This window comes from Leucopleurus acutus (assembly GCF_964270905.1).
Source record: "Leucopleurus acutus genome assembly, chromosome: 3".
Classification (NCBI taxonomy): domain Eukaryota; kingdom Metazoa; phylum Chordata; class Mammalia; order Artiodactyla; family Delphinidae; genus Leucopleurus; species Leucopleurus acutus.
The window spans coordinates 111921003-111940043 of record NC_139145.1 but is presented as its reverse complement, the minus strand read 5'-3'; the positions used below and the strand labels follow the sequence as shown (position 1 = coordinate 111940043).

Here is a 19041-nt window from a genome sequence, read left to right as displayed (position 1 = left end):
AGGCAGTGTGAAATAGCAAACATATAGGAAATGTAGTAGTATTATCAGAGCCCTTTTGAAATCTGTGGTCATAAATTTCAGGTGAGACCCATCCACAATTTTCAGATGCTTAGTGCAGGGGTGAGGTATTACAAATACTTTAACCACAGTTTTGAGTTTGCCAGACAAGTAGAATGAAAGGAAAAGGTACAGGTGTTTTCCAGGGTGTGATATTAATGATAGACCATGGAATCTAAGCCAGATGAAGAAAGAAGGGAGGACATGGAGAGGGATAATGAGCTATGGAAATGATCGAAATATTAATTTCGAATCTATTTTCAGATGTCCCTAAAAATGTCACAAAATGAGGAAGGGAAAGATGGCATCAGATGTGTAATTTTTATATGGTACTTTATACCTTCAAGTACACTGAGAAAGACATTTTATAATATTTCTTTGACTTTTGAATCTGGAGGTGGGTTACTATCAAGAACTGAAGGGTCTGAGGTTCTTAATACACTAGTCTGTTACTGTTTCATGGATGTCGACAAGGCATGAGAATCCTGGTTCAGAGACAAAAGATAGTATTCATGGCACAGCAAACACCGTGAGTATCAACTTATTTCTGTTGCTTCCCTTTTTCCCTTAGTCCCCACAGGGTGACATGATGGGCCCAGATGGATGCTATAGACATAGCCGGTTTGTGTCACAGCTGAGGAACAAGTTGCAAACGCTGTAGCACAGAGCAAACAAGCCAGCCTTCCTACGCCCCAGAGAGTGAGCCATTACACTGAAGTCAAGCTGTGGTCACCTTGACCTACTTAATTGCCTATGGGACTAGCATTTGCCTGTGGATAAATAAGTCTTGCAGTTTGGCCCACTCAGCAATAATATGCAGGACCCCTCTGGGCCCATGGTGAACTGTCTGTCCCAGTAGTTACACTACCTTCAAATGGGTAAAATGAGTCATGAACAAGGTTCGTAGTTTACATTTCAATAATTTATTCTAAACATAAAACATTCCTTAACATACACATTTTCAACATATATTTTAAAAACTACTCCTATAAATATACCAATAAAAATTTCCAAGGTTGTCTCTGAAATGTGCAATAAGAAATACGAACAAAACCATGTGATGGTATATATAAAAATACTCTGGATTTCTCTAGGTTTAATTAAAATTGTTCATTATTTCCTAGAGGTGTTAGACCATAACGGTAAACTATATTCTAAACTGTATAGATCAATTTTTACATTTTTTTCCTCTAGAATTCTTTAAAAATATGATAGAAAAACTGAATATAAATCAGAAACTCAGTTGCATTAAAACCAGGAAGAATTAATAGGGAAGAACTTCCTTTCTTAATCAAAAAGCTTTCAGTTCTGTTAGACGCACTTGAAAACCCTTACTATCAAGAAAGGTATGAAATCTTTAGTGTTCCTGGAGGATATTTTGACACTCCAAAGGAGAAAATAAGCATGACTACATTTTTATGCTCCCTCTGTCCTTAGTCTCCAGCGGCTTGAGGGTGAGTGCTGATGAACGAGCTTTGCTGCTTTTCCTTGGTTCAGGCATGTTTGCTTAAAGTCAGGGCACCAGAGAAATCCAGAAAAGGCTGTCGTTAATTCATCTGTCTTTAATTACCTCTTTATTCCAGCCTCTCCAGCGTCTGCTTTTCCTGGAATGTGCCAGAAACACATTCCCATCTCAAAGGCTGTGCCTGGGCTAGTTCTTCTGCAGGAAACATGCTATCTCCAGAGATCCTCATGGTTCAGTCCCTCTCTGCCTTCAGGTTTTCACTGAAATATCCCTCAATGGGGCCTACTCTGACCACCCTATCCACCAGGCCATCAATAACCAAAAGCCCGAATCCTGGATGTATATATTGCTACATTCGTTATACAGAATATTTACTATCTTTCAGTGTGAACTCCCCCCCACACCTTCTTATTGTTTGACAAGTCATGTTTCATGGCCAGAAAAATGTTATTAAATTTTATGTCTTTAACTTGCAGTTCCCTTAAGGAGTAGATGTGAAGCTTCACACTTCTGACCCCTGGTCCACATGCCTGCAATTCCCAGGCATGAGGGCAACTCCTGGAACTCCTCACAAGGCCCCTCCAGCCCTGGCCCAGCTGGAGTGTGGGCGGCCGAGGTAAGGAGTGGGGGGGTGGGGCATCCTGCAAAGTCAGCGGGGCTGAGGGACCCCGGTCTCTGCACTGAGCCATAGCACTGGCCTCCCAGCCCTGGGAAGGGGGGCCCAGAAGCAGCAGAAGCATTTTCCTGCTGCTTCTGGCAAGTGGCCACCCTATTTAAAATATGAACAACTACCTCCAACACCTCCCCAGCACTCACATCCTTTACCCTGCTTTATTTTTCCATTTAACACTTATCTCCTAAATATTCTATTTATTTATCAATATTTTATTATGATGTTATCAGTATGCTTCTGTTCCTTGCTGAACCCACAGTGCCTAAAAGTGTCTAACACAAAGTAGGTTCTTAATAAATACTTATTGAATGAGTGAAAGAGCAATCAAATACATTTCCATTAAAAAAGGAAATGTAGGGCTTCCTTGGTGGCGCAGTGGTTAAGAATCCGCCTTCCAATGCAGGGGACACAGGTTCGATCCCTGGTCCGGGAAGATGCCACATGCTGTGGAACAACAGAGTTGTGCACCACAACTACTGAGCCTGCGCTCTAGAGCCCACAAGCCACAACCACTGAAGCCCCTGCACCTAGAGCCCGTGCTCCACAACAAGAGAAGCCACTGCAATGAGAAGCCTGCGCACCATAACGAAGAGTAGCCCCTGCTGTCCGCAACTAGAGAAAAGCCCTCATGCAGCAACGAAGACCCAACACAGCCAAAAATAAATAAATAAAATAAATAAATTTATAAAAAAAGAAAAAAAAAAGGAAATGTAAACCTAAGGGCTGTTGTTGAATTTTGCAATAGGAATGCCCTAGTCAGTTGTGTCATGGTTTGAGGCACAGATTTTAAACTTTTTGAGGTGCCCTATGTAGAGCCTGAATGCATTGCTATCTTTTCCAGTGTCATGCCCTTTTAAAGTCTCTTTAGTCCAGTAGTCTGAAAGTGAGCACTTCAAATTAGGCCATGAAGACCACGTGACTGATAATATTGAAGTGGGGCTAGTGTGGCTGATGTTCAAATTTTATTTAAGTTTGATTAATGTAAATGGTCACATGTGGCTAGTGCCTACCATATTGGACAGTGCTTGACTATGCCTGTGTTATAAGTTAGAGTGGGCAATATCTTTATGTCTAAAAGTGATCCAGCCAAAGTTACTCTATTCCTTCAACCTCACAATGTTTCTGTTACTGTTCAGGAGAAAGATTCAAAAAATAAATAAATAAATTCAGAGGTGTAGGAGAGGCAGCAGTTAGAAGTGTTTCAATTGTAGGAGAGGGCTGAAATTTTAGCATGCAAAACTCTAGTGTACTGTAACCCTCTTTATTGCTCCTTTTTTTCACCTTTTTAAAATCTAAAAATATTCTCACAAATCTTTCTACTTTTGTAATGTATAAGCATGTTTTAATCGACATATCCATTCTTCTTATTGTATATAAATGTTAATTCATAAAATTGGGACACAGTCCAAAGTTCATATAAATAACCTGCTGGCACAGATTAATAAAAATAATTACAACCAAATTTGGACAGAAGTAAAGATTTGACAGACTAAAGCAGGATGTAACTAATCTCTTAAGTGCTTTAAACACTTAACGGAGAAGTCCTTTAACTTTTAGAAGTTGTCCTGTAGAGGAGGCTAACTTGACGTATGCTGGTTTGTCTTATGAGTTAAGACAAATCACAGACAGAGTAAAATAATAAATGTTAAAGCCTAGGGGGACTTCCTTGGTGGTGCCGTGGTTAAGAATCCGCCTGCCAATGCAGGGGACACGGGTTTGATCCCTTGTCCGGGAAGATCCCACGTGCCGCAGAGCAACTAAGCCCATGCACCACAACTACTGAGCCCACGTACAACTACTGAAGCCCACGCACCCTGGATCCCGTGCTCCACAACAAGAGAAGCCACCACGGTGAGATACCTGTGTACCGCAATGAAGAGTAGCGCCTGCTCGCCGCAACTAGAGAAATCCCATGCACAGCAACAAAGACCCAACACAGACAAAAATAAAATAATTTTTTTTAAAAAGTCTAGGGAATAAAGTTCTAATGTAATGATTATTAAAGTAGAGCTCAGTTAATGCTTTCTCTACAATATCACATTTTGCAGGTACTTTGTGAGTGTAGATAGAGCAATAGATACTAAATTGGTCAGCTAACTTGATATATGTTAAATGACACTAGGGAAGTAGTTCCTATTACTAAAATTGATTGGATTCCATTATGTTTTAATGTCTTCCTAATTTAAAGCTCTAAAACGTAATACATCTTGTCAGATGCTCTTGACATACAGATACCTGCTGTACATGGAACAACCCCATACTATTAATCAACTAGCCAACTTATCATTTCTGATTTTATAAAATTTTGTAAACTTTCAAACAAAACATGTAGCCTAAAAATGTTTCGATTATTTTAACCTAACTTCCACCATTTTACAGAACACACAATATTGCATGTGGGAATTTTCCATTGCCTGTGCCCCTGGAAGGGAGCAAAGCCACGGGTGATCTAAAACAGAGTTTTAAAGCTCTTTTAATGTTAACCCAAATCACTGGTATTGGACTTGGGATGCATTTTGTTTTTTAACCTCTTCATAACTGCATTTTGCTTAGACTGATATTAAATTATTTGTGGCCCAGAAGCTTGTCAAGTGTCAGAGCTAAGGGTGCTTGAAATTGAAAGTGGAAAATAAAATGACAGATAATTTAAAGTTTATCATTTAAAATATGCATATCAACCCATCATCAGTAGTGTTCTCTATGAATTGTATACAGGAGGCTGCTGTCTCTTCAATGGATTTTGACCAGCCACCAAGATTTCCAGCAAAGTAAGGAAGGATGCTAGCAGAAATCTGGTTAAAGTAAGATACCTGTTTCAAAAAACAAAGCAAAACAAAACAATATTTTAATTTCTTACTGACTTGGAGCTTTTTCAAGCAGGGATCTCAATCTTGTTGGTGTAGGGGAGGCTATGACCCTAATCTTTTGGGAATGGATCTGAAAGGATGACCTTAGGATTCCCTGGTGGGTGTGGGTGGACACATTGCAGAATTAGAGTTAATTAGTAAATCCAGGTAAAAGGTTCCTCTGTATCTGTAGGAACAAATTAATCTGCAGATGTTTCATCAAACTTACGGTACATGAACTGCTGTCAATAGCACGGATGAGAAATCCAGCACTTATGATTTCACTTCTGCTGTACTGTGGAGAAGGTGGGACTGATGGCAGAATAACTGACCTCACTGCCACCGTGTAAGTGTGACTGAAAGATAAAAGGACATTTTCAAAGTTCTTGAGAGAAACAAAGAATAGTTGTTAGAAAATAAATTCCTACAGTTAATGCAACTTGTTTATATAGTAGAAGTAAAACTATAGACACCCAGATCTTTTAGATGAGTGGTATACATAGGAAAACATTCTCTATGGATACATTCAAGTATAGCAAATAATAATAAGGGCCATAGGTGTTTTCTGCCTAAGAATTACATATACTTTGTATAACTCCGCAAAGCTGCAGTCAACCTCCAAACTGTTTTTTTTTTGGTGCCCTAATGGGTTGTAATTTCAGTCTCTTCTTTTTTTAATGAAAAATAATACCATTGTTTTAAAGAACCTTCAAACAATAGAGAACCCTATACATTAGAAAATAGAAGTCATCCTTCAGTCCACCATAAGCACAATACATGCTTATCCTAGAGATGACCACGTTATATTGTGATCCTCCAGATCTTTTTATAAATATATAACATTTATGTAAGCAAATGGACGTATGTAGATTTTTACATAAATATAATCATTTTACAAATATTGGTCTATAATTTGATTTTTCACCTAATGGTAAAACTTTGGAGGTGTTTCTGTATCAATGCCTCTGTGACTACTTCATCCTTTTTAATGCTGGTATAGTGCTCTGTAGTATGGTTCTACCATAATTAATAAGATGGAGCTTCAGTTTATTTCTAATATCTTTTGCCATAGTAAATGATACTACACTGAACATCCATGTGCATTAATCCCACACGGGAGGGATTATTTCTATAGGCCAGCTTTGACATCAGAAATAATGCTGGCTAGTTCCAGGGGTAGACCATAACTGCCCTGGCAGCTTCCACTTCTTGTCCCTTTGAACACCTGCTCTTGGGACCCTTCCCCTTAGAACCTAGACACTATTCTCTGAGAAGCCCAATGCCCATGGAGAAGCCATGAACAGACACTCTAATTGACAGCCAGCCATTTTGGGTGTCTAGCACAGTTGAGTCTTTGTAAATTCTGAACCAAAACCAATTCCTGGTGTTTTATTTGGCTTTCACTGCATTTTTACAATAATGGAATATTTTGAAGGTTTGCTAAATATCCGTTTTACATCTGCATAGAGCAAAAGGAAAGGGAACTGCTTTACGAGTCTCACAGATGCTTTGCACATGGCTGGCACTTAATAGATAATTGTTTCTTTCTGGTTTTTGTTTTTTAATGATAACTAAAGCCTCATCTAGAAAAAATTCACATGAACATCATTCAAGACCAGAAATGCTTATTCCATTGACTTCCTTGTTTTCATATCAACTTTTTCTTTCTACTCTATATTATAAGACATTGCTATAACACTTGAATTACATATACTCACCCATCTTTGAGAGGCCTTCTTCGTGAAACAAGTACTACCAAGTCTTTGGGTTTGTCATCATTCACCACAGGACAAGTGATATAATATATCTGATCATCTTCACTTACCCAGTCTATGACTTCACAGGACCTATGTAAATAGAACAGTGACAGAAAGTGTACATTTTACTACCTGGTAGAATAAGGCATTCGTTTTGTTTGTTTGCGTAACTTCATTATTGGTGTCCATATTCACCCTTCTGCTCACATAACCATCCCCCCAAAGCCAGCATCATTTCTTAAAGTCTGTTTTTAGAGTTGTTTGGCCAGAAGGAATAATTCTGCATGTGGTGAAAAGAATGCTGGCCATCTGACTCTAAGGTCACTGCCCTCAACACTGAAGAGAAAGGCACTTTTCTTTTTTCCACAAAATTATTTTTCTCTAGGATCAAGTAATATTTTGAAGACTAGTGAATTATATAGACAATCCAGTGACTCTGAGGTAAAGGAATATGGTATATTGGGAAAGAGAACTAAGCTTGGAATCAAGCAACTTGCCTTTGAGTCTCAGATTGCTTAGTAGCTATGTTATGTTAGGCAAGTCACTTTTTTTTCATCTATAAAATGTAGATAATAGTACCTATGGGATTATTGTGAGGATCAAGTGAAAACACCTGGCACAGTACCTGAATCATGATAGATGCACCAAAATAGTAAGTGGAATTAGAATTCATTCATTCAAGTTCAGTTAGGCTAGATGTCAGGTGATATAGAAAATAATGGGAGATACATTTGAAAAAAGCAGCAAGTTTAGGCATTATTCTTGCTAAAATCTTTGTACTTATAGAGTTATCTACACAGATCTACGCAAGAAAATCGTCAAGTGTTTCCTCTTCTCTCCGAATGTTTATTATTGTAACATTAACCAGGATGTATCATTCTGGCATCTATGCAAATGTAACACATGAGCCCAGAGATGTTTCACTTTAATGGTGTTAAATTGTCTATTACATGCTGTTAATCACAGTGAGATTTGGACATTTAAAAGATGAAACTCTACTTCATCCAAATTAGGAAGTAAATGGTAATGCTGAATATAATAGGTATAATCTTACTAATCCTTTCCTTCAAGCAAGGTGTCCATGAGGCCTGAGCCCTGCAGCCCAGGAGCTTGGATTCCTTGAAGAAGGGGGTGTTACCCTGACAGTGCAGTTGACAAGATGCCCAGCTCTGCATTCCAGCAAAGGAGGGAGAGTGGAGAAGATTGGATTAGGGATGTGGGAGACAACGAGTAACACAAGAGATGTAGGCTGACAGGAGTGGGCCCTGATCATACATGGAGAGCAGGAAGGAATGTACTCACAGAGCTGCTTCTCCCAGCTTCTCACCAGGGAGTGCTGCTTCACAGAAAAGGAGGGGACTACCAAATAAAGATCAAGAGTGGGAAGTTGGAGGGACTATTTGATAATCACTTCCTCAAGAGCAATGAGACTGTGTATTAAAGTACAAGAGTGTGGAATTCAGAGCCTGACAGACCTGGGTTCCAATTCAGGTTCCATTGCTTTACTGCCTGTGTAATGTTGGCAAGTCTTGGGATCTCTCTCTTGTTAAATAGGAATAATATCAACTTTGAAGAGTTATTGATAGGAGTACAATAGATGTGGGTAAAGCATGTCAACTCAATATAGATGAAAAATAGATGATTATAATAATTTTTGTGTCTCTCAGTAGCACCTGATGCAGTTTTCCATGCAGAGCAAACTTTAGCAAATACTGTTTAATCAAACAATAGGTCATACATTGGGCAATGGAGATACACTGCAATGTAGAGGTTATCTTTTACATGATGTCAGGATTGAATAAGAAAATATTTAAAATTTATTCTTACATGTAATGGGGGTCCCACAAAGGTCGCTTGGTAAAGTCAGACAAGAGATGATAAGCCAAGTGTGCTGGTCTTTCCACATGCTTTTCAACACAAACAGATAAAATATTGTGTTCTTCCAGAGTATATATTTTTATCTAAAAGAAAATAACAAGAAAAAACTTACAAAAGAAAATTAGGTGTTTTTACATTAAAACCACAGCATATATACGTAGTCATAGGCGGATTGCACTAGCTAAGGCATCTTGGCACCTGGGTAATAATGAAGCCAAATGATGGCAAGTTCACTTTAAATACTTGGATGTCTAGAGCACAGACCAGGATGCTATGCCCCTGTGTCATCTAAATAATATGTGACTTGAGGGTGGTTTATTATTGTGCAATAGTTTTTCTCATGAAAAATTAAGAACATAAGCCTTTCTTTCTTTATCCCTTTGTGGTATTTCCCTGCCTCTATCCAGGAACAGCAGAAATTATAACCAGACTGCTGGGCAAGTCAGTGCTTCATGTCCCCCTAAGACCTTGGAGCCAAGGCTGCAGCCTAACGTACTTTCTCGGGATGTCAGGCATGCCTTCACGTGGGCTGAGGGAGCCCAGGGAGTAAGTCAACGCCTCTAGAGCCAACTCAGCCTCTCAACAGGGCCGCTGAAGCGTTTCTTCAGCACAAAGAATTCTTTCATTTGTGAATCACAAGAGCTCATCTTTCAAGGCGGCCAATTCCTGGGTTTCTAGTGCTTATTATTCCTTAGATAAGAGGAGGCTTGTTGTGGGGATCCATTTGATGTATACTTAAACATTCATGTATCCCTTGTTACTCTGAACTTTCCTTCTACTCTGCTTTGGCCAGTAATCAGAGATACATGTTCAGCTAAGAGCATATTTCTATCCTGCCCATTTTCTCCATCTCTTTCAGGGTGCTTTGAAGACAGTGTTGAAATTTGCCATCGTATAATCATTCCCATGGCAACAAGCTGTGAGAAGACAAACAAACATAGGGTTAAGACTTCACTGCAGGAATCAAGCAGATGGAAAAATCAGGCTGTGAGGGAGAAAACCTTTATTTAAACATAAATATCTTTAGGAAGAGAATGAAGAAATGAGAAACTGACTAAAAGCAGCTTAGAAAGGTAAGAAGTGACTATTTGCTTATGCTTTTACCTCTCTAATTGACCTCAGTGCGAAGCCTGTCTTTAAATCGAGCCTGCAAAGGAGGACATGATGTAGGCTGTGGGCACTTATCAAAGAGAAAGAAAACCATGAATTCAGTAGTTGGTGGCTGAGACTCACCCCAGCATAGACATGCCTACCTTTGCCCCCCATACAGCAGAAGTCGAAGCAGGTTCATTGGTGTAAATCCAGAGGGAAGTCACCTTATCAAAGCCTGGTGTCCATGTGGCTCTTAGCCAGCCTGTTGGGGCTCTGCAGTCTCAGAGGAGGCAAGGGCAGGGGGCCAGAGTGAATCCCATCACCTCAGTCAGATTCTGGCCATGGGGCAACCATGGTTAACCTTGGTGGAACCAGGGTGGAGTAGGATGTAACACTGGACTGAGCATTTTTTAAGGGTTGAATTGTGTGTCCCCCGCCCCCCAATTCATATATTAAAGTCCTAACCCCCAGTAGCTCAGAATGTGACCTTATTTGGAAATAGGGTCATTGCAGGTGTAATAAGTTAAGATGAGGTTATACTGCAGTAGAATGGGCCCCTAACCCAATATGACTGGTGTCCTTATAAAAAGGGGCAATGTGGACACGTAAACATACACACACGCACACACACTGGGAGAATCCCATATGAAGGTGAAGGCAGAGGTCAGGTGGTGCATCTACAATCCAAGGAATGCCAAAGATTGCCAGCAAAGCACCGGAAGTTAGGGGAAAGACCTGGAATAGATTCTCGCTCACTCCCTCAGAAGGAACCAACACTGCCAACACCTTGATCTCAGACTTCCAGCTTCCAAAACTGCAAGGCACCCAGTTTGTGGTACTCTTAGGGCAGCCCTAGGAAACTATCACAGCACTTTTCCAGGTTGCAGATACATGCTGCTGCTTCCTATGTTGGAACCAAAACAAACTTCACGCTAAGTAGCCATCATTAAATTCTGCCCTTATAAAACTCACTTGACTTATCCAGTGCCAAGTGCAGTATTGGATGAGTGGATGATATTTTGATCCTTTCCCCAAAGTTAAAAGTAGCAGACAATCAGAGTTAATGACATTGATGCAGACACAGCAGACAAGGAAAGGCAGCGGTTGTTGTTGGTTCTCTTTAAACCGTACTATTTTAGGAAAGCCAACTTTGGCTTAGTGTAAAAATTCTCCAAGACCAACTCTCCAAGAAAACAAGTTCCCTTTCATGCTTGGAAGAAGACAGGTTAAATTCCATTTATCATCTCAAATGTTTTATCATTTGGTGCCTGGAGAATTTTAGTCTATGAAATGAAGCTTATAGTAGGCCCAAAATCTGCTGGAGCTTGTTAACATTTTACTAATGATATATTGTTTCATTCTAATAAGATTCTGTTTAATGGGTTTGGATCTTATACAAATAGCACAAGAGGAAATAACTCAAAGTTTTAGAATTTTATACTATCTGTTGACAAATATGTTATTGATACTATATTGCGGAAAGGAGGACAAAACTCATTTTTACAGAGTCATGGGGACAGGGGTAGAGTCCTTGGAGGTAGGTTACCCCTGGGCAAAGGGGGAGGTGGAGCTCTGGGACCAGCCCCAGCTTCAATGAGAATAGCTCTTCTTTGGTCTGTTTCCTGTGGGTTTTGTCCTGTGTGAAGGTTTTCACATGATCCTTGCCATTCTGGCTTCCAGTACACTCTCAGCTACTCCCTAAATAAAAAGCTACTCCTGTCAGGTCAATCTCTTACCCATGCCAATTCCAACCAGGAAGGTTTGGCTCAAAGCTACTCACTGCCTAGAAAGCACCCTTTACCCCTCCAGCAATTTACCCTTACACTATCTTCAAGGAGGAAAGAATCAACTCCTCTCCAAAGTTGTCTCTAAACAACTGTCTTCCCTGACTTTGAATTGCCTAAGAGCTGACCTTTGCGGTTTAAATACTACAATCTCTCACTTGTTTATAAACTACCTTAAAGTTATCCTTCAGCTATGATATGTATATATGTGATGCTTTCAAGATAGACTATAAGCTCCTTTAAGATGGGTGTTCATCTTTTGCTCCTTGTATTACTGGTATTATTAATTCCAACACTATACATTGAAAATGAAATATGGGTTAAAACAGTAAGTACTGCCCAATTTCGTTACAAATACTAGAAATTTTAGAATTTTGCCATCTATCAAAATTTATATCAAAATGAGTATAGATTTTTATAACCCAAAATAAATATAATTCTTAACAGGCTGTTTTGTTGTAAGAATTTATTCAGCTAAAAGGTGACAGAAAAAAATGTGAGCTGTATTTTTAAATTAAAAGCATATAAAACCACATAAAAGCTTTAAAAAGTGGGAGAGAAAAGGGGGATAACTCAGAAAGAAAAAATTAGATTTTTATTATAAATACAATCTAAAAAAAAAGGAGGGCTTCAAATTCAACAGAGATAACATAAGAATGTTTAATTATACAGTGTTCTCTAATAAGTATCTGTACAAAACTTAAGAATTAATTATTGATGGCTCTCCTTAGACACTAGCAAATATACGTTTATTTGTTTAGATTGGTTTCTGGCACCAAACTCTTTAAGAATTGAAATTTTAATGACTTCACTAAATATGTTCTCGTCCTTCATTCCAGACATGAGTTTGTCCTTTGCTATGCTGCTCATGAATGCTCGGATGCCAGCAATGATGCAAGAAACAGATTTCATATTAGTAAAAGAAAACAGTCTTGAAGCAGCTTTGATGAGGGATAAAGAGAAGCAAGTAACTTAGTTATGTTAAACCTGTATTTCTGCATCACTGAGCCAAACACACAGATGGAAACCTAACTGGATCCAAAGAAGGTAAGGAAGACGCTGAAAGGATTCAGAATTGAGCACCAAGATATAATAAAAGCAAACAACAAAAGCCAAAACACGCAGAGGAGGTCAAAGACAGAGCTGAAAACAATAAGTGAAGTAACTGAATTTGCTTTGATTTCAGGGTAAGTGACCATATAACTTATTATCCAAAGTGGAACACTTAGGCACTGTTAATAATTATGATGGGAAAACCAGGACTGTCCCAGGAAAACCAGAACATATGGTAATCATATTTTAGAGGCTACTGTTTCATTGATGATGAAAAACAGTACACACTGAAATGTGAGCATAGACAAAATGTCAGCATTATTGAGCATCTCCTGAATGCCAGGCAGTGCTGTGTTCTGGGACTATAGTCATGAACAAAATGGTCCTTAAGGAGCTTATAATCTGTTTAGTGTGGACATCAGCCTCAAAGGGTCTCCTGATATACCTTTGAAATTAGATAAAATTAAAATCCAAATGATATACATTAATTTAAATTTGATGACATGCAAAACATTGTAAAAGGTGCTGAGAAGAAAGATGTCAAGACAAGGCTTCTTTCTTAAGATGTTTATAATCTAGGGAAAAAGACCATATGTAAAAAGTTAAATTACTATGAAAGACAAATACTAACTCAACATAGCTGTGGGAGAAATGTTATGAGATAATGCATAATTAATTGACAAGTTAATCATAAAGAAGTAATTGTTAAAGGAATTCCTAGAGGGATAAGTTCCTTCTGTCAGGAGTGATTGGCTTTATGGAAAAGCATTTGTCCTGGGTCATGAAGACCAGGTAGGACTGGGGTAGATAGGAGAAGGAGAGAGAGGTGGAACATGAGAACTAAGCTCAGAGGTAGGAATGTGTAGGGCGATTTGAAGGACCCTAGATCAGCCAATGTGGAGGAGTATAGACAGGGCTGGAAAGATACTTGACTCTTAAAAAAATTTCCCTCAAAGATTTTTTTACCTTTTAAAAAATTGAAATACAGTTTATTTACAATATTATATTAGTTTCAGGTGTATAACATAGTGATTTAATATTTTTATAGCTTATACTCCTATATATATGAATATATATGCGACTATATATGAATCTATGTAGATGTACATATCTATATTTATACATTAGATATATACCCAGTAGTAGAATTGCTGGGTCATATGGTTGTTCTATTTTTAGTTTTTTGAGGTACCTCCATACTGTTTTCCAAGTGGCTGTACCAGTCTACATTCCCACAAACAGTGTACTAGGGTTCCCTTTTCTCCACTTCTTCACCAATATTTGTTATTTGTGGTCTTTTTGTTGATAGCCATTCTGACAGGTATAAGGTGATACCTCATTGTGGTTTTAATTTGTATTTCTCTGATGATTAGGACTGTTGAGCATCTTTTCATGTGCCTGTTAGCCATCTGTATGTCTTTGGAAAAATATCTATTCAGGTCTTCTGCCCATTTTTTAATCAGGTTGTTTATTTTTTTTGATATTGAGTTGTATGAGCTGTTTATATGTATGAGCTGTTTATATGTATGAGTTGTATGAACTGTTTATATGGCCCCTTATTGGTCATGTCATTTGCAAATATTTTCTTCCATTCAGCAGGTGTTGATGGTTTCCCTTGCTGTGCAAAAGCTTTTAGCTTCAAAGCTAAATGCTCTGGGGGCTTCTCCTCCTGATGCCAGACCCCCAGACTGGGGAGCCTGACATGGGGCTCAGAACTCTCACTCCTGTGGCAGAACCTCTGTGATATAATTATTTTCCAGTTTGTGGGTCGCCTACCTGGTGAGCATGGAATTTGATTGTATTGCAAATGCACCCCTACTACCGTCTCAATGTGGCTACTTTGTCTTTGGATGTAGAATATCTTTTTTGGTAAGTTCCAGTCTTTTTTGTCGATGGTTGTTCAGCAGTTGTTATTTTGGTGTTTTCATGAGAGGAGGTGAGCTCAAGTCCTTCTACTTCACTATCTTGTCTTCCTCCCCTTTATCGTTATACAATGCCCTTCTTTGTCTTTCGTTATAGACTTTGTTTTAAAGTCTATTTTGTCTAATATGATTATTGCTACCCCTGCCTTCTTGCTGTTTCTGTTTGTATAAAATCTTTTTCTATTCCCTCATTTTTGGTCTGTGTGTGTGTTTAGCTCTGAAGTCAGTCTCTTGTAGGCAGCATATAGAAGGGTCTTGTTTTTTATCCAGTCAACCACCCTGTGTCTTTTGATTGGAGCATTTAGCCCATTGACGTTTAAAGTAATTATTGATATTATTGCCATCTTATTACTTGTTTTCCATTTTTTTTAGTAGTTCTTCTTGTTTATTTCTTTTTGTTTGTTTGTTTCTTCCCTTGTGGTTTGATTATTTTCTTTAGTAGTATGCTTGAGTTCCTTTCTTTTTTGTTTTTTTGCATCTATTTAAGTTTCTGATTTGGGGTTACCATGGTGTTCATATATGTTGTCATGTAACTATATGCTTGTTTCAAACTGACAGTCCTTTAAGTTCAAACACATTCTAAAAGGTCTACATTTTTTTCTCTCCTCCCTCACATTTTATGATTTTGATGTTTATCCCTTAACTGTTTATTGTAGTTATATTTTATTTTATTTATAGTTTTTGTCTTTTAATATTTATACTAGCTTATTTAAATGGTTGATCCGCAGCCTTTACTAGTGGGGTTTTTCCTTTCCTATGACTCTTACTTCTTGTTGTAGCCTTTTCTTTTCCACTTAGGGAAGGCTTTAACATTTATTTTAGGGTTGGTTTAGTACTGATGAACTCCTTTATTTTTTGCTTGTCTGAGAAGTTCTTTATCATTCCTTCAACTCTAGATGATAATCTTGCTGGGTAGAGTATCCTAGGTTGTAGGTTTTTCCCTTTCAGCACTTTAAATATATTATGCCACTCCCTTCTTTCTTGTAAAGTTTCTGCAGAAAAATCAGCTGATAGCCTATTGGGGAGTGGGTGTCTTGTCCTTGTATGTGTCTCTGTTTTTTCTCTTGCTGTCTTTAGAATTCTCTCTTTTTCTTTAACTTTTGCGATTTTAATTATGATATGTCTTGATGTGGGTCTCTCTGTGCTTCCTGTACTTGAATATCTGTTTCCTCTTTCAGGTTCAGGAAGTTTTCAATCATAACTTTCCAAATACATTTTTGACCACTTCCTCTCTTCTCCTTCTGGGACCCCTATAATATGAATGTTAGTATTCTTGATGTTGTCCCAGAGGTCCCTTAAACAAACTAGTTTTATTTTTTTTAATTTATTTTTCTTTTTGCTGTTCTGATTGGGTGATTTCCATTATTCTATCTTCCATGTTACTTATGTGTTCTTTATTACCTAGTCTGCTTTTAAATCCTTCTAGTGTGTTTTTCATTTCCATTATTGTATTTTTCAGCTCTGACTGGTTCTTTTTTTTTTTAATTGGAGTATAGTTGATTAACAATGTTGTGTTAGTTTCAGGTATACAGTAAAGTGATTCAGTTATATATATACATATGTCCATTCCTTTTCAGATTCTTTTCCCATATAGGTTATTTCAGAATACTGAGTAGAGTTCCCTGTGCTATACAGTAGGTCCTTGTTGATTATCTCTTTTATATATAGTAGTGTGTATATGTTAATTCCTGACTCCTAATTTATCCCTGACTTGTTCTTTTTTTAATATTTTCTAGTTCCTTGTTAAAATTCTCACTGTGTTCATCTATTCTTTTCCCTAGTTCAGTTAGTATTTCTTATTACTAATGCTTTGAGCTCTTTATCTGGTAAATTATTTATCTCTGTTTCATTAGTTGTTTTATCAGGGTTTTTTGTTCTTTCATTTAAAACAAATTCCTCTGTTTTCTCATTTTGCTTAACTTTCTCTGTCTCTATGAAATTAGGTGAAACAGCTACTTATCCTGGTCTTGAAGGGTATCCTTGTGTGGGAATGTCCATATGCAGTCCATATCTGCCCTGTGGCTTTGGTGGGAGAGCTGGATCTGACGTGAGCATGAGTCACATCTTCCCCCCAGGGTGTGCTGGCAGCTATCACCTTGGTGGGAGCGGGGGGCTGGATATGGAGGGGCTAAAGCCAGAGCTAGCTGTGAGCTAGGGCTTCTCCTATGCTTAGTGGCCATTACTGCCCTACTGGGGGCAGTGAGGGGGTCCCAAAGTGCTGGCACAGAAGCCCTGAGGGTTGGGTCCAAGCTAGTTCTGTTCCACCTAAGTGTGCGCTCTCCCCTATTCCAGCAGTGGCACCATCACCACAGAGGGGAGAAGTGCTGGAGCAAGAAGGCCCAGAGTGGGTACCCGGTGTAGGCTGGGGTATGTGCTAGGCAGTCTTGGCACACCAGTCAGAGCTCCAGACTGCTTGTGATCCGCCACCTTCACGAGCACCAGTAATGGCCACCCTTGCCCTGTTCAGATGCAGTGCCTGGTCTGAGCTGGCTCCGTTTCCGCCAGCTGTGCAACCTCCTCAGCAGTGGCAACCTTCACCCTAGTGGGGAGCTGCAGTGGAGCTAGAGGGGCTGGAGTGGATGCTTGGCATGGGCCAGGGTGTGCACTGGGGTGGTTGCAGGAAACCAGCCAGAGCCCTGGGAAGTTTCAATCTGCTTCCTTTGCCTGGTTCCCAGGAGTAAGGAAGCATGTGTATGCTCTTTAAGAGCAGAGTCTAGGTTTCTTATAGCCCTCCTGTTAGTCCCACTGGTTTTTAAACAAGCTAAGGGGACTCCTTCTCCCGGTATCAGACCCCACGGCTGAGGTGTCCTCTCCTAGGGCTGCAGGTCCTGACCTGATTGCTTCTCTTCCCCTCCTACCTGACTCCATGTGGATCTTTCTCTACAGACTTGTTTGTTGTATAAGAGTCTTTCTGCCACTCTCCAGTTTGTTTTCAGTGTAAATTGCTCCACATGTAGATGTATTTTTGATGTGTTCGTAGTGGGAGGTGAGCTCAGTGTCCTTGTACTCTGCCATCTTGATCTCCATTTTTTCCTTCTTAAAAGTAGCAGAACAACCACTACCATGACAACTTTCATTTGTGATGGGCAGTGGGTTGTGTGTATACCTGGATGCCTCCTACCTTTTCCACAGCACTGGTAACCTCCCAACCACTTTTGGCCGCCAGGCTTTTGAGAGCCTCCACATTGCCATTACTCAAGGATACCTAAAACACAAATATTTGAAATGCTGTGAGTTCAGTGCAGATATGTGATCAAATATTTTCTGCTTAGAAAGTGGGCACTGTTAGAGCCAAAGTGATGATGTTGAGGTTAGAACTAAGTTATAGGAACATAATTTCTGTCTCAAACTCTTAATGCCGAATTCAAACAGGTAATGTGAGTCATATATGCTTAGCAGATTAGTATCATTTTAATTAGCATCCTAAGCAAAGATAAGAACACCCTTCAGTATGACTTGTAATCAACAGGTAATAAGTAAACTTGGATTTCCCTTTACATTTTATGGTCAAAAACATTAAAATGACTAATACTTCTCTATTGTGTTATAAAAATGCAAGCCAGTGGGCATGTCATTCAACACAAGCTATGATGAAACACCAGATCTCAATGTCCTATGTTGCTTGAATGCATTTGATGGCAGAGCATCCAGAGTCTGTATTCAGGAACTATACATATAATTCAAACAAGGCAGTGAAGCAGCTGGCTGATAACTAGTTACTGATAGCTTGGTTTTGTTTCATTTTGAGATGACTGGTTGCTATAATTCACCTTTTCATCTAACCTGTGTAGGCACAACATGAGTCAGTTAAATGAGGGGATTTCCATTTTTGTAATGAAGTGATTTTACATGAAGAGCTTCAGATCATAAAACTGTCACCTGGTTGCCAGTATCCCAGTGTATGCAAAGTGGAACCTCTCCTTTGTGGGAAATAATGTATTTTCTGGAAAAAAATTAAAATATTAAATAACAGTTTTCTTCCCTGTATTTAGCACACAGCAATAACTATGACGGTTTCTTGAACTGAAATCAGCAGTTTTAAAAAGCTGCCTTTACTGGTGGAACAATCAGAAAGAACAATTTCCATCACAGTAGTCTCCACAGTCAAAAAGCATCAGACCTTCTCTTTTTACGTTATGTGGGAATAGAGACACAGAGAGGGCTCTTTGCTATGTAATTTGTCAGATGAGAGAAGATTCCATAAAATCCTTACACCTAAGTCCCTTACCTGCCTAGGCGAATTCTCTTGCGTGCAAGAGCTCCACGATACCGTCTAAAATCATCCTTAAATAAAAAACAAAGTAAAATCAATAAATTTCTAATATTTTAGTGCTACAATCCTTAAGTTTCTCTCTCCTAAGTCAGTTGAAAAGGCTAATTGGGACAAGGGGTCTCTACGTGAACTATCTTCAGGTCAGAGTTGGCAGTAAGGCAGCTTATTCCGAAAGGCTTAATTCCGATGAGTGTAGAGCAGCATAGAGAACTGGGTGTAAGGTGGGAGAAGAGAGTCAGAA

At 39.0% G+C, this 19041-nt stretch overlaps 1 protein-coding gene across 5 annotated transcripts in view; it reads right to left on the bottom strand.

Annotated features, from left to right (window-relative positions):
• Positions 1-43: 43 nt before the first annotated feature.
• Positions 44-19041, bottom strand: part of ACOT12 (acyl-CoA thioesterase 12) — a 52011-nt gene continuing 33013 nt past the window's right edge. For 4 of the 5 annotated variants that reach the window (XM_082836787.1, XM_082836790.1, XM_082836789.1 and 1 more), the window contains 7 exons: positions 18756-18811; positions 18407-18470; positions 17649-17732; positions 8626-8759; positions 6760-6888; positions 5271-5397; positions 44-5005 (listed from right to left, as the gene is read on the bottom strand). In XM_082836787.1, coding sequence (XP_082692913.1) covers positions 4856-5005; positions 5271-5397; positions 6760-6888; positions 8626-8759; positions 17649-17732; positions 18407-18470; positions 18756-18811 — 744 coding nt within the window. In that variant the 3' untranslated portion in view covers positions 44-4855. The remainder of the gene's footprint in view (positions 5006-5270; positions 5398-6759; positions 6889-8625; positions 8760-17648; positions 17733-18406; positions 18471-18755; positions 18812-19041) is intronic. The other variant, XM_082836786.1, reaches the window with a different exon arrangement.